The sequence below is a fragment of the Strix aluco genome, chromosome 27 (genome assembly GCF_031877795.1).
Source record: "Strix aluco isolate bStrAlu1 chromosome 27, bStrAlu1.hap1, whole genome shotgun sequence".
In the NCBI taxonomy this organism is placed as follows: Eukaryota; Metazoa; Chordata; class Aves; order Strigiformes; family Strigidae; genus Strix; species Strix aluco.
The window spans coordinates 582,091-606,384 of NC_133957.1; the positions used below are offsets into that span (position 1 = coordinate 582,091).

The following is a 24,294-nucleotide window of genomic DNA, read 5'->3' on the forward strand; positions in this document are numbered from 1 at the left end:
GAAAGGATTTGTAGGAAGAAGTCGCCTGGCGGGTGCGGGCTGGGCTGGGTGGCCCGTGGGCACCAGCCTTAGAGCAGGAGAGCTGAGCTCAGGCCTGAAAGCCCCGCGGGAGCTGCTTCTTCCAGCTGTCGGGGGAGGATGGGGAAGGTTCTTCCCCAGTTCCACAAGAAATACTCAGGGACGAGTGAGGTGGGTTTTACCGGCTCCTCCCTGGGCAGCGAGCGTGAGCGCTGGGCGGTGTCGATGCTCCTGGCTGGCGGGCCGGGAGCCTCACGGGTTATTTCCTCGGCCCAGCAAAGCCCAGACCTTCCAGTAAAGGATTAGAGAAACCAAACGGGAGTCGGTGCCCGTAACGGCTGGTGTTCAGGCCCTGCCAGACCGAGGCTGTGAGCGCGTCATCTTCTTGCTGCAAACCTCACCTTAGTGGGCCGCATTAAACGCGTAATAGAGACGTTTTGGGGTGTGCGCAGGCCGAATTCCAGGCGTGCGCCTTTTAGATCGGTGAGAAGCTCAAAGCCTCGACAACGTCCCCGCTGTCGTGTTTCTCTCTGGCTCAGCTGGGCACGGTGTTGCTTACCTGACCTCCTCCCAACTCCTTGACTTGCAGGAGGAAGAGCAGAAGCCGGTAGAGCCGCCCGTCAAAGTGGAAGAGCCTCCTGTAAAATCGCCTGACGTGTAACTATCCTTCCCCAGCAGAACCCAGCCGACCCGCGGGGCGCGAGGGCCAGTGGCCACGAGCTTCCTGCAGCCCTGTCTCGGAGTTTGGGCTGAGGGGAGGTCGCGGCTCGTGTTAGAGCAGGATCGTGGCCTTTGCCTCAGCCCTGTGTGATAGCCCAGCAGCCCGTCGGTCTGTCTCTGCCTGTGTGGCTCGAAGGACGAGCCCCGGGCTTGTGGCCACCAGGCCTGAGGTGGCCTGTGGGCAGGAGGGGGCGTCCTGTGCCCGCCGAGCTGCGCCGGCACCGCCGCCAGCGCCAGCTCCCAGCCAGAATTGCTTCCTGTGAAAGTGCCATTAAACCATTACTACCTTTCAGGGCATAAAATGAGAAACCTGTCCGGGAATCGGGAACAAAAGCCGCGCGTTTTTCTAAATGGGAGACCTTAATGAGGCTGGCTGTGACCCACTGTTTTATGGGAGTTGTTTGGAGGAGGAGGATGCTGTTTCATTTAGCCTGGGAACTTCCGAACGTTGTCTCTTCCTCTTTTGTTTCCCCCCTCGAGCCTGAGCTCTGTTTTCGGAGCATAAACTTTGGAGCACGCCCACTCCATTATATTTTCGTGCAGCCTTTTTACCGGTCCCGCTGTTGTCAGCCGCGCATTGTTCAGGAAGTGTGTGTTTGAAATGGAGCCGGGGCTCGGGGTGCTGGTGCTGACCTGGGGAGAGCTGCCTGTGGCTGCCCCATGAACTAGAACAGAACAATCCTTTGTCTTTGAGGGCCATAAAGGAATAAAGCTCTTCGGGGCTCGCAGTCGAGGCTTTGGGCTTCGAACAAGAGCCGAGCGTTGCTGCCGGGAGCCTTACGGTGGGCAGGGGGGTGCTCCTGGGCGCGCAGACCTGCGGCCTCCCGCCGAAACTGCCCAATGTTCCTCCTGCCTCAAAGGCACTTGGTCGTTCCTCCAACTCCGTGCTGGGAATTGGGTGAGAGCGGGGCTGGTCCTTGTGCCTTTTCCAGCTTCCTCCCCATCCTCGCCCGAGGAGTTCGGGAGCGCTGGCGGCGCTGGTGCAGCTCGCGGGAGAACCACGACTGCGCCTTTGCTGGTGTCTCCTGCCCTGATACACCCTGGACTTTGGTTTGAAGTCCCACAGGCTTCACGCTTCCCTTCAGCCTCGATACCTGGCTCTAAACTTGCCCTCGTAAGGGGGACGCTGGCTGGCGGCTGCTCTGGTTTTAAAAACAGGCCCTGGGTTCAGCTGGTGGGCGGGTGGCGGGGAGGAGGGGGACAGGGGCGCGGCCGGGACGCTGGCGGGAGCGGGTCTGACTGATTTCTCCCTTTCCCCGCACCTCTAGGATTACGGAAAAGAAGGTGGTGAAAATAACGTCGGAGATATCGCAGATGGAGGTAAGGACCCTTCTGCTGCTTCATCCTCCGAGGTGTCGGTTTCCTTGTTCCCTTCATTCAGAATCTTTTATATTTCCACTGTAAACCTGCTTTATTTGTCATTGGTTTTCTATCGACGACCGGTCGCTGGCTGTGCAGCGACGCCGCAGCGCGTTTCATTTCGGCGCTGGATCTCTCGGGACGGTTCCCGTTGTCCGTTAGCGCCTCTCTCCTCGCTGCCGTTTCTTTGCCACCAACCACCATTGACCCTACCTCAATATTTCCAACTCGGCGGCGACGAGCCGAGTCGTTCACCGCAGACGGGCTTTGCCCCGCGGCGTCCTCCGCTCTGGGTGATAAAGGCTGGTAGATCTGAACCGCCTCCCTGACGACTCTGCTGTGTCAAGTGTGTTTGTTGCCCTCGTGAAGGCGGAAAGTTCCGCCGGGGAGTTCCCCGGGCTGCGGCACGTCCCCGTCCCTCGGCACTTGCTGCCAGGCCGATGGCGTCAGACACGACAAAGCTTTGAGGGGACGCTTTGGAGAGCGATCGGGCGGGGAGGGACCGAGCTGAGCAAAGAGCTCATCTTTATCTCCTTTAGCGTTGCCACATCTGCTGGGCTTATTTAAGACAAACTCACTTAGAAGCTGCCGATTCCTCTGGGAAAACTCTGCGAAAGTTTTGAGTTTCAGGAATCTGATTGTGCTTCTCTAATCCCCCCCCCTTAGTTTTTTGCTCGTGTTCCATAAGAAAGAAATCACTATGAAAACACGATTCTCGTCTCCCTGCTGTTCACCACTACTTTAGAGTTTTAATCTTCTGTTTGGGACACGAGCATTTCCACAGCAACCAGGGTGATGGCGCAAGCGGAGGATTATGACCTCAGGGAGGGCGTAATGAGGAGAAACGCGGTCCCGGACGGGAGCTGGAGGTGCTGCCGCAGGAGCCGCGTCCCCCGCGATGTGGGGCTGCCCGTGGCCGTAGCTGGTGAAAGAGCTCGTTAAGTGAACTTGATGCAGTTACGCTCTTGCCCTTTCTTCAAATTCTGCTGAACCTATTCGCAGGAAATCCGCTCTCTTTTTTTTTTTTTGGTCGAGTGTGAGTCAGCTACGTCCCAGCAAAATTGTTGTAGCTGGTTTTTGAAGATAAAAGGGGGTTATTTTCCCATACGGTGCATAACTGAACGCTGGAGACTCGATGTGGGTTGTTACAGATGCTAGAAACAGAGATGAGCTCAAAAAGCGAGGAGACAAATTGCTGGGAAAGGGATAAACGGACACAAACGTGAGCCCAGCCTGAAATCCAGCGGTTTGCTGGGATGGCTCGAGCCTGGGAGGGCGCAGAGCAGCCGTGTCGGGGGGTGCTGGGGGAGCGGCGCCTTCGCGTGGCTCTAGTCGAGTCCCTCCAGCAGCTGCTTCTTCAGGTGTTTCTTTTGGATGTTCTTCAAAGTGTCAGAAAGAATAAGGAAATCTGCTTTGACCCGAGTGGTCGTTTTTCTGCCTTTATTGTTTCTACTCAGCTGAGTAAAAGCTCCTCAGTACTGACACGTTAGGAGTGCTCTTCCTGATCCAGCTTCTCTAAACATTTATGTTTTGGTGCACATGTTTATGATGCTCCTCGCTGTGCTTTGGGCTAAAGCAAATGTTTCCATTAAAATCATATCTGTTTCTCTAACCTTTAAAACACCGAACGCATTTTTGGGCCCTTGTGTAATAATAAAATGTTAAATATTTCCCTTAAGCTTTTAAGGGGATTTAATCCTCGTGGGGGCAAAGCCTTGCGCTCGCGGCGTTGCCGAGCTCCCCCGTGCGCGGGGCGGCTGCTCCGAGCCCGGCGCCAGGCCGAGTCCTTTCTGCGCAGCTGAATTTCATCTTGAATTGTGCTGCTGATGGCAAACTCTGCTCGAGCCAACGGCATGAATAGTGGCGCTCTCTTGTGAAAAGGCTTGTGGCAGTAAGTTCCCTGAAAACAAACACCCCCCATCCCCTTTTCTAGCATATTTCTTTGGCCTTTTCCTTAGGGGGGAAGAAAAGGAGATCTTGTTTGCCTCTTCTTGCAAATCAGCCGAAGCTGGTTGTGCCTACCGCGTGCTTCCTGCCTCCGGGAGGGCCGGCGGGGCCGCTGCCTTTGTAGTCCCTGCCAGGAGCGCGGCCCCTTTCCCCGGCACAAGGGCTTCCCCGGGCGCGGGGTGCGGCGCTGGGCCCGCGCAGCCGCGGCCTCGTGTCGCCTTCAAAGAGTCGCCTGTCTCCGTCAGCTCCCCGGTCCCTTCTCCTCTGGCGCGTCCCCTTTCCCGCTCCCTGAGCGGCGGAGCGGTGGCATCGCTTTTTTTAATGAGTTTTTTTTTACTAGGCCTGTGCGTATCGGAACTGCGCGAGCGCTTTTGGTCAGCGTCGATCCCGGCGGCTGCGGGGTGGCACCGACGGGAGGTGCCCGCGGCACGGTGGGGGGCGTTTGTTCCCCTTTCCAGCCTGTGGTGCTGGTCTGACGGGGCCCGTCGGAGCGTGATCTCTCTGCCTGCTGCGTCCGCGTGCCTCTCCGTCCGCAGAACCTCCTTTCTGTACCCTCCGACCCTCCGCTCCTCCTCAGTTGGTTCCTTTCTCTCCCTCCTCCAGCGGATGCAGAAGAGGGCTGAACGCTTCAACGTGCCCGTCAGCCTGGAGAGCAAGAAGGCAGCGCGGGCAGCTCGGTGAGTCCGCGCTCGGAGCCTTCTCCCTTGCCTGGGCGAGGAGTCGGAACCAGGAGCTGGTCCGCGCGTTGGCCGGGGGGTTTGCGGGCGCCGGCGGTGCCGCCCCTCGCGCGGTGGGAGACCCCCGCCTCGAGCGTGGGCTGTGTCTGACCGGGGGGTGCTCGGCGCTCGCTGTGCTCCTTCCTTGGGCTGAAATACCGGGGACGCTTCCGGCACGGTTACTCTGGAAAGACGGGGCGATGAAGGGGAAAACGGTGAACGCTGGTGAGCCGAGGGGCTTTCTGCTGTCTGCAGAGCGGGCGCAGGAGCTGCTGCAGCGATTGCGTTGGCCAGTAACAGCCTCTGGCAGCTAATCCTGCCCCCAGACCAGTTTTCTCAAGTGCACTCGTGAGAAGCGTTTGAAGGAAAAGTTCACATCTGAGACTTGACGCGCCAGGTTCTGGCCGACCTTATCTTCGCCGAGTTTCTGACTAAGCTCTGTTTACCTTCGGCAGGTTTGGTTTGGCCACAGTTTCAACTAAAGGTGAGGAGGTGAAGCACAACCAATCCGTGGAGTGACCTTACTGCAAATATTTAATTATTCCTGGGTAAAAAAATTACTGGTGGGGCCACCTTTGTTTTTGCTTCTGTCCCTTTTCCTGACCACGCCCAGGAGCTGCGAGCGGGAATTGTAGAATCGGGAGGAAAAGGACAGGGGCTGTTCCCTGAGGTGCTGGGAAAAGTGTCTGAACTCCCGTTTTTCCTGAGCCCAACGGGAAGGCACCGGCCGGCTGTTCCTGTGGCACCTCGAGCGCTGGGCCCAGCATCCTTCGCTTTCCCAAAGCGCCCGCTTCAGTTGCCAAAGTCACCTGAGCGAGGGGGGCCGGCAGCAGTTTTGTGGGGGGAGAAGGTGATTTGAAGGCGAAAAAGAAATTGGGAGGCTGGTTGTGTAGCGAGCAGGGCAGCAGCTGGGAGGGACGGGGGAGCGGGTCTTAGTCCCTGGTGGGCCGGGTGCGGGGCCGCGCCACGACTTTACTGCGCCTCTTGCTGGAAAAGGTGCTGCTCCTGATGTTCCGTCTCTAACGGGGTGTTTGTGTTTTTTTTTTTCTTGCCTCCTCCTTTCAGGCCTCTCTGCAGACAGCAAACCCACGGTAAGAAATGCTTCTTGTTCTCGAGTCGCTGCTGGTCAGGCCCGTCCCACGGGTTGTGGTTTGTAGGAAGAGGTTCCTGTCCGTGGGGGTGAACTGTCGGCGCGGGCCGGGAGCAGCATCCGTGGGGCGAGTGTTCCTGTCACAGCCCCCCGGGTGTCCTGAACTCGCCGGGTTCACTCCCTGCGGCCGCCTCTTGGGACGGTTTTCCCAGACGAGCTGATTTCAGAATGAAACTCTGAAAGGAACAGAGATGGGTATTTGGGGTTTTTCACATGCCTGACTTGCATTTTCTGTTGTTTGAATGGAAATGGAATGGAATTGGAATTCAGGAATGGAAAGGACGAATGACCTGTAGGAAATTGTTTGGTTTTTCCTGGCCGATGCCGCTTTGCCCGTGCGGTTTCCAGGTCGGGGGCCCCGCGGGGCGCGGGGCTGGGCTCTGCTCACCGGGCAGCCGGCTCCAGGCTCGCGTGCTCAGTCGGGGACGAGCGGGACAGAGCTGAGCCAGGCCGAGGTCTGTCACCGGGGCGTAGAGTTCCTCTGGTGCCAGGGGCGTAAAAGGTCTCGTCTGAGCATCTGCGAGGCAGAACAGCGCCAGGTTTTGCTCTGCAGAGCTGCGCCCGGCGCCAGGGCTCGTCCCCGGGAGTCTCTGTGCGTTCGGGGTAAGCGCCGTGGTGGTGGCTGAGGCCTCGGGGGAGCCCGTCAGGCTGGGGGCTGCGTCGGGAGGCTGCTCGGACGGGGACCTGCTGGGGTGTCGCGCAGGTTTTGGAAGGGTGAGGGTGCAGTGATGGCTTCGTAAACCCGTGGCAGCCAGATCGCAGGGAGAATTTTTAGGAGTACTGGCAGGTTTGCCCAGGAGGGTGTTTCTTTTCTGTTTGTGTTGACCGGAGCGCTCCAGGAGCGGTCCCAGGTACAGGCAGCTCCCAGGAACAGTCCGACACGGCCGCTCCTTCGGGAGGGGGAGCAGAGCTGGGGGGTGTGTTTGTCCTTTGGCTGGTTTGCGGAGGCGAAGGGACGGACCGGCAGATTCTGGCAGCTTCGTTTGGGAGCCCGGTTCTGCCCCGCGGCCTCGGTGCTGGCAGAGCTGCCGCTGCGGCGCCCGCGGGGCTGGTCGCTGTGCCCGAGTCCGCGCCGGGAGGCGGCCTTCCCGCTGTCCCTGCCACTTGAATGTCAAAAAAAAATGTAAATTGTTTCCTATGTCTTTGTAGGTAAACATGGATAAATTAAAGGAAAGGGCTCAAAGATTTGGGTTGAATGTCTCCTCGCTCTCCAAGAAGGTAAGGTGCCTTGGCCTCCAGGACACTTTGCACCTCCAGATGAGCCGGGCTCGTAGCGCGCCGTGGCCGCTCGGAGCCTTCGTGCTGCCGGAGGTTTTACATCTCGTTATGAGCGCAGCAGCCTGGGCCCCGGCCCCCGGGGGAGCCCTGTCAGCGCCGCTTCCCTCATCCCCCCTCCCGTTTGTTTTTGCGGGGGTGGCTCCGGGTATGGCTGAGAGAGCGTTACGGCTGCGGAACAGCGCCATAGGGGTGTTGAATTTTAAGATTGTTCCTCCAAATCTTCGCCTGGGAAGAGCCACCCTTTAGCGGGCTGGTGCAGGCGGTCGGTTTTCCGGCGTTTGACTCGCGCTGTGTAAGTGCCCATTTCTGATGGCGGCAGGAGCCAAGTCTGTAATGACCGAGGTAATGAGCTCTCTGAAGAGAAGGCGTCCAGAGCTCCCTGGTAGGAAATAACCCTTTGAAGTACAAATGAGATGAGCTTTGTAGGGGGATGGATTTGGTCTTAAAGCTATTTATTTTTTCCAAGGGAGAAATATACAGGAGCTTCTGAGCGCGACCCCTCCTCTGGTCCTCGTAGCTAGGAAGAGGTTTAGCTCAGCCCTCGCGCGAGGAGCTGCCTGCGGGTCTGTCGGTGGGGCTGGAACGGTGCTGGGGGGGGACACGGGGCGTGCGTGGAGGTAAACGTCTGCCGGGGAGCGATGCGCTCGCCGGAGCGACCGTCCCTTGCCCAAACGTGTTCGGTAGCAAACAGGGGAGAAGATGAATTCAGTGTGTTCGGGGAAAACAGAAGAAAGGATAAATATATACTCGGAGATTAATACAACATCCTGTGCGCTTCCCAAACAAAAATAGCCTTTTCCTCTTCTGGGCTGTAACGAGCCTCGTGCTGCAGCACTGTTCAGAAATAGCGGTGAGGGAAAAAGAATCGTCCAGCTCTAGCAGCTGGATGATGTTGGCATGGAGACCTCTCCTCTCGCTGCGGAAAAGGGTAAGAGCCAGGGGAGGTTCATCTTCTCTCCATCCCTGCGAAATAAGCCCCTCTCCTCCTCGGGGGGATGGATTTGACCTTTTCCGCTGCCGTTTCTCCACGTACGAGTGTTCTGCTTTATTCCACTGGCCCTGGGAATTCACTGATGTAGAAAATATCTGGCATTGGAGGTCGCTGTTCCCCCCCCTTCCCTCTCCTGTCCCTTTGGGGGTGGGGGAAGGAGGCCAGTGCATTAAAGCTGGGATATGTGGAGCTCAGGGTGAGAGGCTGCTCAAACATCATTAACCCTGTCACTAGGAGCTCCCATTTTTCAGGAGGAATATATGCCTTGTCAGTGTTTATGGCCGTGGCCTTCCCTGGGTAGGATTGTGTGGCTGCAGCTTAATAAAGCCGGGCTTATGGAGGGAGCGGGCTCCTGGCTCGCGCCGTGGCCCCTGTGCTGGCAAAAACCTGAAACCCCCGAAGCGCGAGGTCCGAGTTGTGGCCGGCGCCCGCGGCTCCCCGTGTCCTAAGGAGCTCCCCGTCGTCCCGACGGAGACCGACCGTGGGGAAACGACTTGCCCGAGGTCTGGGCTTGGTGGCGGGGCCAGCTCGAGCCTCCGGGTTGCCCAGGGCCGGGCTTTGTGTCCCCGCAAGCTCTGGGAGCGGTGTCCAGCGCCCGGGCTGGCCGCGCCGTGTCTCTTTTTTTGTTTGTTCCACCGGGAAGGCGAGTTCATGGGCTTTAGAAGTGGCTTCTCCCACTGAGCAGAGCACACTCTCGCATTCCTGGGAGGAATATTATTGGTTACTTTAATTAGCTGGTAGTATTGTGCTTCCCACCTGGGTGCTCTTTATAGCTTTTCATTACGGAGGAGCCTGGCAGTTGCGAATGTTTACATGTGTCTTGGCAGGTTTTTATACCGTGCGTCGCAGCAAAAACTTTACAATAAACCATTGTCTCCACGGAGCCACACTTCATTTCCTATTCAAATTGGTTTGGGGAGGGGGGGGGATGTGGGGGGGAGAATCGTAGCTAAGGGGGATTTCAGACCTGCTGTGAGCGAATGCAGAGCTGCGTTAGTGGCTGTGAACTCATCTGTAGCTTTGAACCCCCCTTCCCCCTCCGTTAGCCCTCTGGGGTAGGAATCTTTCAAGTTTAAAATCCTCTTCCTCTCTGCCTAAAGGGAGAGCGAGACCCCGGTCGCGGGCGAAGAGAAAGGTTGGCTGTGCCGGAGCAGAAGAGGCAGGTGCTCATTTGTCTCAAGGCAGCGCGGGGCCATCAAATTAATTTTTAAAATAAATCAAGCAAGCGTTTATCTCCCTGTAGCACTGCCTCTCCCCTCCGAGGCCTCCTGTTAAAGCACACGCTCGCTGACCTAAAGCTGCCATCCCTTGACTCCCGTTAGCTGTACTTAACCCCCCACACTTGTCAGTGTTCCCTCTCTCTGGCAGCTGCTCCCGGGGCCGCTCGCCGCGCCGCTCCCCGGGGGAGGATGTTGAGCTGCGGGTTCTCTGTGCGGGGTCTGACGCTGCGGAGGGAGCCGCCTGCGTCGGGGCCGGGATTCAGAAGCGTTTCTCCGAGGGGGTGGTTTGCTCTTTATGTATAAAATAGCCTCGTACGTCTCCTGCTGAGAAAATGTTGGCACCAAATGGACAGCGAGAGCCCTTGGGATGACATAAAAGCTCTGTTTGCCACCTTTGCATTACGTTATCAAATACCTTTCCCGATCGAACAGATGACTAAAATAATTGGCTTTTATAGCTCCTCTTTAACGTGGAGGTCTCCACCGGCCTCAGGAACAATTAGCTGATTAACCCTCGGCCGTTCGGAGGTTGGGAGCAGAGAGGTGAAGTGCCTCTGCTCCGGGGTCGCTCCGAGTCAGGGGTCCTCGCTCGGAGCCCTCTTCCCCCCGACGCCTTTCCCCAAGCTGGGGGTGAAACAAAGGATTTTTTGCCGCAAATCTCCGGACACGTGCCCGGCGTCGTCCCTCATCCCCGGGAGCTCGGCCTGTCACCCCCTCGGTGACTTCTCGGGGCGGGGGGAAGTTTCTGTGTGTGTTGAGAGGTGAAGCGACGTGGCTGTAGCGAGGCAGAGCGGGGAGTGCCGCTCTCCAACCCGGCGTCCCCTCGAATAACCTCGTTTTTCTTTGCCTGGCTGCAAATCTCCCATTTTACAGCTGGAGTGTCCGACGCCTCGAGAGCCCCGCGGGCGGCCCGGCCCGGCCCCTGAGCGCGCGGCGCCGCCGTGTCCCCTTCGTCGAGAGGACCTGACTCCCCTGGCTAGGAAGAGTTAATGTTTTAATGCGGCCATCAGTCTTGATTCTAGATTAATGCTGGTTTAATTCCGGTTAATGAGAACGTGTTTTACACGGAGCGGATCAGAGCTGCGCTCGCCTGAGCTCAGCTGGCCGGAGCTGGCGGCTTGGCTGCGTGACGTTCGTGTGGTGGAGGGGAGCAGGGGTCAGTGGACCAGCAGAAAGTCTGTGTGTGTACAAAACAGCTAAATGAGAGAGAGAAAACAATTGGCTTAATTGTTTGGCTTCCAGCAAGCTTATAATAACGTGCTGAGGAGGAATCCTTTTCCTGGATAATTTTTCTGCCTGCAGTCTTTCCAAACACCCCCTGCCAGCCCCGGATGAGAAGCTATTAACCACCAAGGAAGCAAAGGGTGGTGGTGGGGGGGGGAGATGTTGGCAGAGGAAAGGAAAAAGGATTCGTGGACGAGGATTGTTTCTAGCGGGCGCCGGGGACGGCCGTGTCGTGCGCGGTGGCATATGCCTGCGTGTTTGAGGAGCGTGATTGGCTTACGCGGCCGGTTTGTTGTCAAGAAATGCCTCTTGCTGTCACTTTGAAGTGATGGCTCCTGCATTGTTTGAAAGGGCTCGTGCCCCTGAATATTATTTTCTTTCCAAACTTCACTTTTTCTGGCTGTCGTCAGCTTTGTGTCTTTCTGTTGCTGTCCTCTCGGCTTTCTACCCGGTCCCTGCTGTGGCGGGGTGGAGGGGAGCCGTCTCCTCTGGGTTATAACCCAGCCCCTTCTCTTCCCGGGTGCTTCATCTTAATTCCTCTTTCTCTCCCACCTTCTCTTTTCCCTCCTGCAGCGCACCGTGATTAGAATATATCTCAGATGGCCCAGGAAGGTGTCGTCACCATCGTGGCGTTGTATTTGTCCCGAGCGGCTGATGGCTCAGCTGCCTGTTGTCGGCACATCGTCGCTCCGGGACCGCCGCGCGGGCTCCGCTCTTGGAGCGGGTCTATGAAGCGCTCGGTGCCGCTTAGATCAGCCACCGCAAAGTTTTTCTCCCTTGGAGCAGCGTCGCAGTGAGACGTGGAGCGGGCAGGGCAGCGCCGGGCGTGGGGGAGCTGGGATGTCGTGACAGACCCCGCGACGCACGAGAGCGCTTCTGCCCCGGTGCCGCGCTCGGGACTCGCTTTCCCTGTGCCCTGACATTCCCATGACGTTGTGCTTTTAAATCTTAATGGTTTTAGGTATTTAAAAAAGCTGCTTTAGGTAATTTTTAAAGGATTTTCCATCTCCCTCTGAGCTGGACTAGTGGTAACTAAGGCTTTACAGAGGGAGAAGATTAAAAAATAGTCCTGGTTTAAAGAGTAAAATGAAAGCAAAGCGCCCTAAAACACCCCTCGTGCTTTTACTTGTTACAGAAACTTTTCAGTAATCCTGCAGAAAGTAGAAACTAGGTCAGATAGAAGAGCGGAGCTGGAATCGTGTGGGTGGGTGTGCAGAAGCGGAGGTGGAGGATCCCGACACGAACTAACGCGGCCGGCACGGAGAGATTCTGCGCGTCCCGAAGGCCGTCGGTCCCCGCTGCCGGCGGGAGCGGCTCCGTGGCAGGTGGCTCGAAGGAGCTGATTTGTGCCTTTTTGTGCCTTTTTGTGCCTTCGCTGCTGCTGAGCAGGTCTGACCTCAGATAGGGAGCAGCAGCCGTACCGAGAGGGAAACCTCAGTCAAAAGGGAAACCTCATCTTGAGGAGAGAAAGAGCAGTTTTGGGGCGCTCCAGCCTTAACGCTTTTGCAGGTAAATGCTGGAGAGCGTCCAGCCCCTGGGAGGATTCAGAGAAACTGAGCACTAAGCCTGGAAGAAGGGGTTTTTCTCCGCTGGCTGCTGGCCAGGAGCCCCGCGCGGGTCCGTGGCCGGCTCTCGGCGTGCTCCAGCTGCGTGCCGCCGCGGCTCCCGGCATGCGCCGCCTCTGCCCTCGCCGCCTCTGCCCTCGCTGCCCCACAAAGCGACGTCACTGTTCTCCACGTTGGGCCGCTGAGCGCGGGCCCGTTGGTTTAAGATAATGGGAAGTGACAAGGTGAAGAATAGTGCTGGCAGTCACGGACGTTTTAACACAAGGGTGCTGTAAGCGAGGCCTCCGCCGCCCCCGCCCCCTCCCGGGCCGCTCGGGGAAGGGCTTTGGCAGCATCCCTGGGCGGAGGGACGGCGGGTGAGATGTCTGTGTCGCCCCTTGTAGCGCGGGGAGGTTGGAGTCTTGTTTTTAGCGCTCCTGCACCCACAGGGCCCTCCCCGTCCTCATCCTGGCCGTGGCGAAGCCGGGCGGCAGCGCGGCAGGACGAAGGCCGTGGGGTGCTGGCGAAGGCCGCGGGGCCGCTGCTGGAGCCACGGGCACGGCGAGGGGAGGGCTCGGCACAGCCAGCACGGGGCTTACTGCTCCGCCTGAGGATGAGCACAGGTCCTCCCGGGGCTGCAGCCCTGGGGAGAGTAAGACCTGAGGTTACAAGAGGAATGTAAAAGTTTAACAAACCTCAGGTTTTTCTCCCTTTTGTGGTTTTTGTTTAAGACAAAACAAGTTTCCCTGAGGGACGCGGTGGTGGCTTTCGCTGGCCCGATGTGCTCTGGCCAAGGGCAACGCAACAGCCTCCTCTGGGAAGAGGATTTGGGGTTTCCAGTCCCGATCCCTGGTGAGCCAGCTGGCACACGACGGGGTTGTGCAAGGAAATTCTGGTCTTGTGTTTCCTAGAAGGCGAATAACAGGGTTTTTGTCTAACCAGCCTCTTCTCTTGCGGATAACTGGAGTACAGGGGAGAGGAGTCTGGGTTTGCTGCTGGAAGCAGAAGCCTCGCTGCAGCCCCGAGGAGCCCGAGGCCGTGTGTGTCCCTGGGCCTGTGGAGCCCGAGCGCTGCGTGGGGGGACACCAGCCCCTGCGCCGGCGGGTTCGGTGGCGGCTGCCGGCCCGGCTCCGTGCGGGCGGATTCCCGGGAGGGAGCGAAGATGAATTTGAAACACAAGTATTGGATTGAGACGCCCTTCGAGGGGTTGTCGCCTGCTCTGGACTAGGCAGATCTTAAAAGCGTGAAATACCCTCGAGTTTCCTGCCTCCGCGGCCTCTCTGCTCTTTCAGGGGCTCGCGGCTCTGCTCCGTGCTCTACCCCGCGCCCGCGTCACGCCAATAGGAAGCAGCGACGTTAACGCGGCGCAAAGCTGGGCCGCGCCGCGCGGGCTGTGAGGAGCCGTTGCTGTGTTGAGCTGCCGGGGCAGGAGCATCATTTCACGGCTCCGGGTTGCCCGTGGGCCCGCGGGCATGTAACAGCGCAGGAGGGCAAGCGCAGCGCTCCCGGGAGGCCTCTGTCCTCTTGCCTCGGCGGGGACGCCAGTGCTTTCCCGCTGCTCCCCTACAATGGGTTGTGCCAGAAGGGTTCAAGTTCAGCTGTGCGGCAGCGGGCCAGTCGCTGTGCCCGGGGGGCTGGGAAGCCGGAGCCGCCGTCCCGAAGCGTCGCAGCGGCGGTGCCTGTGCTGTGACCCTCGGTCACCTGTGCTCTCAGCTGCTGCTATTTCCTCCCCTCTGGCATTTCCTCTCCAGCATATCCAAAATAATTTCCCTCTCTCCTGCTGCCTCAGCTACCCACACTCTTGTAAATCTTGGCACCGGCTTCCCCCCCCCGTCCCGGAGGGCGCGGGCGCTGCGTGACAGCGGTGCGGGAGGTGCTGGGGGTGCAGAGCTGCCCCCCGTGTTTCCCGGTGGTGTTTTCTCCCGCAGCGCTGGCAGCTGCAGCCCCGAGCCGGCGTCACCATGACCAGGCTCCTCTCGTGAACCCCCTTCGGGCAGACCCCCCGTCCCTCTTGTTTGTGCTTCGCTGGGGATTTTGCTCCTTATCCGCTTTCCTGAATTTTCAATTCTGGACTTTCTGACTTTGCGCTTTACCAGGGGCTTTGCAAGGGTTTAGTTCTCGCTTCCCCATGAATAAGCTCCACGTCGGGTGAAGGTGGAGCCGCCCTCTGCTCTGCTCAGTGCGTAAGTGGCCGCGGTTCTGGTGCTGGGGGAGTTTGGGGCTGGAGCGACCTGGCTGTGTGAAGGCTTCGGGCTGCAGGGGGAGGGGAGGGGGGTGCTGAGGGAGTCCCTCGGGGTCCCCGTCCCTCGGCTCTGCCACACGCGGAGCCATCCTGGGGTCGGTGGTGGCATCCGTACGCGGCGTCACCGTCCTTCTCGTGGCACTGGAAGCTCCTGTGGTTGGGCACGTGAGAACTTCTTAGGCCCTTCTACAGCCGATAAGCCTGTGGCTTTCGTTATCGTTTCAGTGCTGACTGAATGTTTTCTCCAGCCTTTGCCTAGGCAGGATGAAAAAACACCCGTTGAAGAGACCCAGAAGTTTGTTCCCAACAGAAATGTCGACTGGGCGTTCGGTTGCCCCCCAGAAGGGCCCTGGGGGCTTCTGCTGGGCGTCACCGGCGCAGCACCGCCGTGGCTCAGCTCCCCCAGACCCGCCGTTCCGTCTCCACCGCCGTCCTGTCGCAAAGGGAAAAAAGCTCTTGTGAAACAACCGAACGAGAAGCGGCTTCGCGCTGCGCTGTCGCTCCCCTCTGCCGCCGGCTCCGGCAGCGATCTGCTGTTTACCGTTATCCCCCTGGAAGCGCTTCCCCCTCCGCCCCAGCCCTTTGCGCGCGCTTACACACCCCCGCGATGTCATTTCAAAAATAAATGACGAGAGCGCTGCGCGGGGTCAGGGCGACTCCTGCTCGCGCATTGATCCCGGCGCCGCCTGAAAGGGCTCCGCGGCCCGGCCAAACCTTCGGGGAGTGGCGGAGGGCTCGCTCCCGGGGGGGACGGCGCTGGGGGGACTCTCTGACCTCCCTCTGCCCAGTCATCTGGTTCTTCATTGGTCCCCGCTGTGAAACAGAACTTCGCTTTTGTCTGTAACACAAATACATCTTTTCCCCACCCCCCCTTTCCCCCTCTATTATGATTCAATCAATGATGTCATTATGTCCCATTCAGGGGCTCTTGAACCACTTGGCTGCAGGAATTTGGAGGAGCGGCGGGGGAAGAATGGCAGAGCCGGCTCTCGCTCCCGGCCCTGCACGGCCTCCGCCGGAGCCGCAGAGTCAGCTTCCCCCTTCACCCCTCTTCACCGCAGAGGACAAAAGTAAAACCAGCCCCAAACCCCTCCGTGTGTGTGCCGCGCGCACGCCGAGGGGGGCTGCGAGGAACATCTGTGGGTGAATTAAACCCTGTGCGCTCCTGCGGAGGACCCGCTCCTTTCCACTGAAGCCTTTTAATTAATTAAGAGAACTGAAGCAGCTCGCTCTGTTCCTGGAAGACTCAGCGGTTCGTGTCCCCCGGCAGCGCTGGGCTCTGCGGTGACGTTGCGCCGCGTCCTCGGGCTGTGGCTTTTGAGGGGGCTCTGAGCTTCCTCGCCGCGGCCGTGCGCACGGTGCCGACGGCTTTGTAGGAGCGTTAGAAAAATCTCTGTGAAAGCAAATGCTCCGTGGGCTCAGCCCCTAAAACGTTTTCCCGGTCTTACTAATTCAGCGGTGAAAGGCTCGCTCTCTCGGAAAACCCGCTCCGATCCGCGCACGGGATGGCAGAGCCGATCTCCCCCGGCTCTGCGCTTTCTGCAGGGTCCTTCGGGGCACCGACGCCTGCGGGGTTGGGGAGCGCTGAACTCGGGGAAGCTTAGAGACCCTTGAACGTGGATCCAGATCCAGGACCCTCCCAAAAATCTTTCTCCAGAAGCGTCTGCGAGCGGGTGCCCTGCGGAGACGCCGCCGGCGCGTGGCTGGGTCAGAATGCGCAGATTTAGGTTTTTGGATGTTTTTGCTGCGGGTGTGTCACGTGCGTTTGTAGGTTGGACCGTCAGGCGGCCAGGCTCATCCCACGGGGCCAAAAGAAGCTTCTTGAAAAACATGGTCTTGTAATAACGTGTGGGATGGAACAGCTTAATTCCACGGGTAATTTAGTGGCTAATACACCTTCTCCCAGGCTCAGGCCATCCGTGTTCTTTAAAAGGCATAAAAACGAGTGGGGGGGGTTCGTAGGGGAGGCCTGGCCGGGAGAGGAGTCGTCCCTGGAGCTGAGACGCTTCCTGCCATCCTGGAGGAATAAATGAGATTTAACAATTATAGGGTTTAGTTAGTCAAATATTTGCAGAGCAGCAGCTCTTTTGCTAGAGCTTCCCTTCGAGCTCCGCTAGAGTCTCAAGCTTTTAGTGATACTGGAGAAACCAAATTAAGGGACCATAAAAGATCAAACATAAGGGGCTTTCTGGGCGTTTTACCCACTGCCTTTCATCTCTCCTGCTCGAAGGTGGGCTGAGGGCGTTGTACGTGTGGAGGGGACGAGCACCCACGTCCCTCCTGGCTCTAGAGGTGCTGGGCTGTGTCGGGTGAAGCCCACCGGCCCACGTGTTTCCCCTCTAGCCTGCTACGTGGGTGTCCCTCGGTCGGATTTCCGCGGTACCTCGCTGCCTGGAGGTGGCCCTGGGTGGTGCTGGCCCTGGGTGCTGCCGGCCCTGGGTGCTGCTGGGCGTCAACTCTTCCTGGAGCTCAGCTCCCGGTGGCTGGGGCAGGGCAGCGAGCGCCTGCGGTGGGGTTCCCTGTCCGGAATCTGATGGATTGACCCTCTACGCCACGGCCTCCCTCCGCGGGATTTTGCCTTGGGGCTGCTCTGCTCATCCCTGAGGATGGTCTTGGCGGGGGGCGAAAGGGTGAAAATCCAAGTGTCCGGCCTAGAAGTCAGACCCACGGCTGGGGGAAGGGTTGGCCCGTCGGTGCGGGGCCGCGCAGGGTCCGGGCCAGCCCTCGGCTCCAGACAGTTGTTTGGCAGAGAGAAAAAGTTGGGTCTAGGAGCGAATCGATCATCCAGCCTTCGCTCTGCTGCTTCTCAAAGAGAAACCAGGCCTGAGTGGTGAGAGAAGGGCGGAGTTACGGCCGGCGCCGCGCGGCTCTGCGTGGAGGTCAGCGCTGGGAGTCGTTTCTAGATTAGCGCAAAGTCTCATCGTTAAGCTCCGGGCAGTGAATTGCGTCGGGAGGTGCTGCTCTGCCCGGCCGCTTTGCTCCCGCAGCCTGGTTCGGTTTTCCCGGGTCATACTTTTGCTGGCGGGTCGCTAACGCCGCTCCTTGAGCCGCTGGTGCCGCGGTGCGAGGTCGGTCTGGGGGGTGCAGAGTCCCTGCCGGGCCAGGGGTGCCCCGGGAGCCTCTGGGCAGCAGGAGGAAACTCTGATCTCTCGCTGAACCTGCTTCACTTATTGCTGAGAAATCTTTTACCTTTGGGGTCGGGGGTGCTGGGCGCTCACCCGCCTTCCCAGAACCCGAAGATAAAACCAGCTGCGAGTCAAAATCACGCCGCGTTCCCTGGGATCCCCACGGAACAAACCTGCGCGGCTCCGGGGAGCGTCTTTGCCGCCCCCCGGGCGGTCCCAGCGGGCGCGTTTGCACCCAAGAGTTTTCTCATTCTACAGACTCGCTGCGGTTTCACCTCCTTTGGCCGGGACTTCGTTCAGTTCGTAAGCGACAGCGCGTCGACGCTGCGGTGGGCTCGGCGTGGGGGTTGGCACCGCCGCTCGCCTGGGAAGGGTTAACCTTGCCGGGGTGTGTTGCCGTTTTTGCGCTTGTTGGGTTTGAATAGAATGGATGTGTGGTTGTTGTGTTGGTTTTTTTTTAAATCTGAGGCTAATGTGCAATTCAAATCATGTTTAGTCATCGCCCGATTGCCTCTTTTTAACAACAGCTGGACTCGCCGAGGGAAAACTCTCTTGCTCTGCCAAGCGGCTTTAACTCTGCCGGCCGCCCGCTCCAGAGCCAGGTGTGTCGCTCCGGAACGCGCTCCGGGGGTCGGGGCCGAGGTGGGGGCTCACCCCAAAGCCTCCCCCCGCCGGGGCCAGTCAACTTCAGGAGGGAAGAGCCCCAGTGACCACCGTATGATGTTTAATTTGGTGGGTGCGGAGAGACAAAACGCCCCTTCCGAGGCCTTTTGCCTTGTGGGGCACCTGAAAGGCGTCTCCGTCCCACGGCCGTGCGGCGTTCCTGACGCGTTTGCCTCGTCCCTGATGTCAAAATTGACGAGTGCTTTTCAGCTGGGCGTGGGGAGAGTTGCAGGTGCACCCTTAGCACACGGCTGCGACTTTCTGCTCTGCCTCCCCTGCTGATCCCGTTTGGGACGAGCGTAAACTTCTGGCTGTGAAAGCCGCGGTGTCTTGGCACAGAACCCTCAGACCTGTCGCGGCTCCTGCCCGATGCCACGTGCAGAAAAACAGCTGGGTGGTTGTTTTGCCTTCCCAACCTGTTTCCCCAGATGTATGTGGGAAGAAGGGACGAGGAGCACGCTCGCGGTCGCCTGTTTCCTTTAGCTTGTATAAAAAAACGTTGCTGAGAAGGTGAGTTAGTCCAGGAAAGCAGCCGGTCGCGGTCCCGTGTTGCTCAGGCTTCGTTAGCGTGAGCGAGTCGACCGGGACCTCTCTGGGGTTTTAAACAGCTCGTGCTCTTGATCCTTCCCATCTCCTTTGCTAAATAAAGACCTTCAGGGACCCGCAGCTCGGGCTGTTCCCGCGCTAGGCTCGTCCCAGGCGCTTACAGCTGGTTTTCACAGGTGAATTAAGCCAGAAGATCAAGCTTTGCTCCAACTTCGGGTGACTTTGTGGACTAATTCTGTAACGCAGCTCCCGGAGGGACAGCGGGGAGCGCACAGGGCGTGGGGGGCGCAGCCTGGTCCGGGCTGTGTTTGCGTGAGGCCATCGGTGGGACCTGGCCGCCGTGGATGTTGGCGAAGGGGACGTTTCTCTGAATCCCCCAGTTGAGCTCCTGGCACTGGGGGGTTTGGTGGCTCTTTTCCGTGGAGATAAAGCTGTTTAATGCTTCGGAAAAGCATCGAGGCCCTTGGATCCGCCTACGTGGTGTCGTTCTGTATAAGCTGCGCCGTTTAGGAGTCGTTCCTCTGTGGCAGCAGAACAGAGGGTCCTTCTAGCGCAGTTTGTGTAGGGACTGTGACGGGGACGTTCACGCCCGCTCCTGCCGCGCGTCTCTAATCTAAGCGGAGCCCTCGCGCTGGTGTGACTTTGGAGAAAGGCTGCGGCTGGCTCTGGCGTGCTGTGAGGCGACCGGCTCCTGCGTGAAACGCGGTTTTGTGGGTGGGAAGGGGATGGAAATGGGAAGGGGGGCGTAAAGCGCACGTGGAATATTTCAGTATAAACCCTGGGCTTCCCTCTCGCTTCCCGTCCCCTGCTGAACGCTCGCGGGTGTGCGGGAGCTTCAACTCCAGAAGGACTTGGCAGCACTCGGGGAGAGAAACAGGAGGAATAAATATGTTGAGATGAATTTCAAAAAGGTGGTGGGTGACAGCTGTGCGTCCCAGGATTGGAGTGTTTCTGAGAATAAAACCATCGGTTGCTGTCATTCACCCTCCGGGTATGAAATTGGAAGCCCAGTTACCCTTGAGTGTTTCATAACCTTTACCTTTTGGAGGTCAAGGCCATGTCATCATTAATCTACCATCGCCTGAAAGCCTCGGGGCTCTGCTTTTCATCCTGCCATCCGTCATGCTGCGGCGAGATACAGCAGAGTGACCAGAAGGGCCCGGTTTTGTACACACATGTGGGCACGCACCCGTCCGTCCTCCAGAAGGAAAACGCCGAGGATGCGCTTACGGAGCCTCGTGTCTCTCTCTGCATTTGTGATGAGGCTACTCGGGGCTTCATCTACAAACCCGGAGCAGTTTCCTCCCGGGGATGCTTTAATCTGCGGAGAAGGCAGCGTTCTCTGCCCCTGCGGCGGGAAACTTGGCCTCGGGGGCAGCGATTTCACAGCGACGGGGGCTTTTGAAAATACAGAGCGGGCGCACGGAGCGAGGCGTTGTCCTGCCCGGGGGGGAGCTGCCTCACCTTCCCCCGGCCTGAGCCTGGGCCGGGCTGGTGGTTGATCCTTGTCCCCGCCCGGCTGCGCGGGACGAGCCCGTCTCACGTGGCAGCGCACACGTAGAGCGGTGGCTGTTCGCTCCGGAGCCGGACGCGACGGTGGGGCCTCGCCGGCAGCTCGCTCGGTGCTGGGAGCGGAGACGCGCCGGAGGAATCATTTATTAGGAGCTCGTAGGCGCTGGGGCTCGAGGGCGGCTCCTCTGCTCCTCGCCCCGAACGCCAAAGGCAGGGAGATGCTGTAGGGGCTCCGGGATGGGCTTTCGGCCGCCCTGGCGCTGGGCTTTCCCCTGGGTCAGAGCCGGAGCCCTGCGGGGGGGGTAACCACCCATCGCACCCCAGCGCCGCGGCCGCCGCAGGAATCGCGGCCGACGGGGGGAGGCGAGCGGCCGCCCGGGTCTGCGCAGGGAGCGGGTGCCCCAGCCCGGCTCCCTTGGCCAGTGCCAGAGCTCTGCACCCTGTGAAAAGCACCAGTTAGTGCCTTGTGGCGTTAACTCTCCCAGCACCAGCAGTAGCCTTCTCCCAGGAGAGGGGGAACGGGCCCGTTTTTTAATGGCTCCTTCTCCCTTTTGGGAATAAGCGGTGGGAGCTGGAGGACAAGTGGTTACACCTGGAGTTGGTGGTGCTGACACTGTTCCGCTCCGGAGCGGTGCAGCCCCGCTGCCCTTCGCGACGTCTTCCCCAGATCACTTGCTTCAAAGGAAAAATAATTGCTGGAAGCCCGAGGACCCTCCGGGTGCTGCGCGGGGCTGGTCAGAACGCCGTGGTGCAGAGGGACGAGCCCCCTCTCCTTGTGTCCTTCCCTGCCTGGAAGAGGTGACATCAGCCTTGGGGACAGAAGGGCCAGATTCTGCCCGGGGCGGTGCAGTGTCAGCCCCCGCCGCGCCCGGCGGCCGAGGGGCTTCATCGGGGCGAGGAGGGAGCCCGGACCTGGCCCGGAGAGGCGGCGGCTCCCGAGGCAGATTCCCGTGGGGGTGGGCTGACAGCAGCCCCGTGCGGAGCTGGGCCTGCGCCCTGATGAAATTTAGGGGCGGAAACCAAAGCTTCGGGCTGGCGCGCGGCGCAAATACACCGATACGCTTGTGTGAACGCTCCCTGGTCACCGGATCGCAGGAGAGACTTTGGCTTCAGGGCTCGGAGTCCTTCATCAAAGCTTTATTTTTTTTCCCCCCCCCCCCCTCTTCTTCCCCCCACCCCCCTTTTTTAGACAAACTACAAAATAACTGTCGTGGCGTGAGCGCAAAGGGAACAAGCCTAGAAATAGTAAGGTTGGAAAATAAATCTGCCATCCTGCCAGAAAGGTCAGCTTTCCCCGCGGAGGCTGGCGCACCCATTTGCACGCCGGAGCGCGGCCCCGGGGCACTACCAGGGGTTGATAGATGCAGAGATAGCAGCGTTTTGATAGAGGTAATTTTCCTCAGATGGGTTTCAGCACCCCATGAATCAAAACCTGTCAGCGAGAAGCTCAAGATGGAGTGAAGTTTATTGTACGCGTGTTTGCATCTGACACCGGCGTGCTAGGGGGTCAAGTGAGCGAGATCATTAGGACCGTGTTGATTTAGGAGGACGGTTCTGTGCTTTCCCTGCAGGGCAGTGGTGGGGGCGGGAGACGTGGGGGCAGCTCACCGAAAAAATAAATAAAAACCTCCAGCTCGCCGCGGTCCCTGGGAGCCTCCCGTGTCCTTTTATTAAAGACACAGCGCTTTTCTTCTCGAAAGCGGCTCCGGGGCCATCCTCCCGCTCCGGGGATTTAAACCACGCGGGCAGCAGTGGTGGGTTTTCGGAGCCTGTTTAATGTCGCTGAGGCACAGGTCGGATTTTCTTTGTGTGGCCGGGGTTTGCGCGAACGTCGTGCTGCTCCAGCGGGCGACTTTTCCTTCCCCGGCCCCGGGATGATGATCCCTCCGGCCTCCTTTGTTCACAACCCCCAAGTTTCGCCGCTCTTCTGGGACGTTGCGTCTTCCCCAAAGCTGCAATAATCCCGTGCTGGGGCGGGAGGGGGCTCTCGCCGCAGGACGGGGCTGGGGAGGGCAGGGAGTGCCGGGGGGGGGTTTAACTTTGCTCGTAGCTTCGCTGACAAACCGCGGAGCGCGGGACCGGCGGGACGGAGCAGGTGGGTGAGGGCGGCGACGTCCTCGCGCCGGAGCCCTTTTCAAATCCTCCCGCTGCGGATTTGCGGGAAGGAGGGCGAAGCTGCGGCGTGGGGCGGGGAGGGGGGGCTCTGCCGCGGGGGGATCCGGCGTGTTGGGGCCACGGCCGCTTCCTGCGGAGCCGCAGCTTGAGAACCGCTGAGCTGCGGGTTCAAACGCCCGGCCCGGGCCTGTTGCCACAACACTTGGCCGCGTCAGGAGTCACGGAGTCGCCGCGGCCGCCTTTGTGTAAGGTCTCGGCACGGCCGGGTCGCCCCGCTGCTCGCTGCCGGTGCCGCTCCTGCGCCGCTTCGGCTGCTCATGGCCTCGGTTTATGACCTTGAGCTTAACCGGATCAGTGTCCAGCTCGATTCCGCTGCTTGGCCGGCTAATTCCAGCTGATCCGGGTGGAGCGCCGGGACTTGGAAGTGTGTTTTCTTGGGAACGGTGCCCTTGTTCTCCTCCCGCCTGCTGCCCCTCGCTCTGAGCCGCAGGCGCTGGTACCTCTGGTTCCCCGAGGTGGGAACCCGCCGCCCTCCCTCGGATCGCGGGAGGTGCTGGAGGGGGTTATGGGGGGTGAGAACACCGAGATGCCCTTAGCGATGGGGGGGAGCAGCGGTGTAGGAGCCTGGCAAAGGAACCAGGCGGCCTTAACTGCAGAAATGGCCTGAAAGAGGCACGGAACAGCCCGAGGTGGGAGTAAATCCGCAAGAAAACGGGTGCGTGGAGGCTTTTACAGGCGATGGTGGGTTTGGCTGTTACCGGCGATCGGGACGTCGGCGTGGGCGATGGCAGCGGAGGCAAAACAGCCTCCAGGTTTTCTGGAGAAGCTTGAGGAGCGGGGCTCGGAGGGCTCTGGGGAATGTCAGCAGAAATTTGTTCACTTGGGCTGAAAATAAATGAGATGAGACTTGGGAAGAGAGGGCGAGCGCCGAGCCTCCGTCTCCAACCGGGAACGTTTCCGAGAGAAGCGGCGCAGCCCCCGTAGCGTGGGGGTGCCCGTCGGGACTGCCCCCTCCCCAAGGGCATCGCGAAGGTCCTTGCGACCGCTGGAAACGCTCCCCCAGACCCTTCCCGGGCCCCGTCCAGACAAAGGGGAGGTTCTGGCTGCCGAGGCTGGCGTTTCCCTCGCACGCGCCTCGTCGCAGCGGCCGTGACGAGCGTCTGTCCTGTCCTTCCACCCTCCGCCCCGCTCAGGATTGAGCGCGGAGTTTGGAGCGAAGAGAACGGCGCTGTAAGGACGGGGAGGGGGGGCTGTGGCTTGATTTGGGGAGGTCGTGCCGCGGGCTGGGAGGGCGACGCTGCCCTTGTGCGTCTTGGCTGGTCGCTGCCCAGAGCCGCCCTCGCTGCCCGACGCGCTCCGCGGGAGCCGCCTTGGCCGAGGCAGAGGAGAACCGCTCCGCACCCGGCGTCTCCGCCGCCTCGCTCCAACTTCTAGCAGGTGCTCTGGTAGCCGACTGCGGGAGGACTGGGGGTAGGAGGAACGTGATTTACCGTTAAACGAGCACCCTGGGGCCTTGCCAACAAAATAAATCTTCGTCCTTCTTTGTGCCAGAGTGAAGAAGATGAGAAACTGAAGAAGAGAAAGGAGCGGTTTGGCATCGTAACGAGTTCAGCCGGGGCTGGAGCGACAGAGGACACAGAGGTAAAACCTTTTCCTGAGCGGACGGGGAGCGCTCGAGGACGCCGAGGGGAGCGGTGACGGTCCCGGCTCTGTGCCCCAGCCCGCCCGCGCCGGCGTGGGGCCGACCCCGAGCGGGGGGTGGGTGCTCACCCGTGGCCTCTTGGCCTCGGCAGCCAGCGTTGAGCTTCCGCCGGCCGATCTGTTGCGGTTTTTCCCCGGGCTCCTGCGGGAACTGCTGCTCTGGAGCCTGCCCAGGCGCGGGAGCGTGCCAGCGCGCGTTGGCATCCGGCTCCTCCTCGTGCGG

At 59.7% G+C, this 24,294-nt stretch overlaps 1 protein-coding gene across 2 annotated transcripts in view; it reads left to right on the top strand.

Moving 5' to 3' along the window:
- SARNP (SAP domain containing ribonucleoprotein) overlaps positions 1 to 24,294 on the top strand; it is a 29,248-nt gene that overhangs the window by 1,319 nt on the left and 3,635 nt on the right. Inside the window, exons 4-10 of one of the 2 annotated variants that reach the window (XM_074807810.1) lie at positions 608 to 675; positions 2,007 to 2,058; positions 4,648 to 4,721; positions 5,216 to 5,244; positions 5,826 to 5,851; positions 7,060 to 7,128; positions 23,922 to 24,011. In XM_074807810.1, coding sequence (XP_074663911.1) covers positions 608 to 675; positions 2,007 to 2,058; positions 4,648 to 4,721; positions 5,216 to 5,244; positions 5,826 to 5,851; positions 7,060 to 7,128; positions 23,922 to 24,011 — 408 coding nt within the window. The remainder of the gene's footprint in view (positions 1 to 607; positions 676 to 2,006; positions 2,059 to 4,647; positions 4,722 to 5,215; positions 5,245 to 5,825; positions 5,852 to 7,059; positions 7,129 to 23,921; positions 24,012 to 24,294) is intronic. The other variant, XM_074807811.1, reaches the window with a different exon arrangement.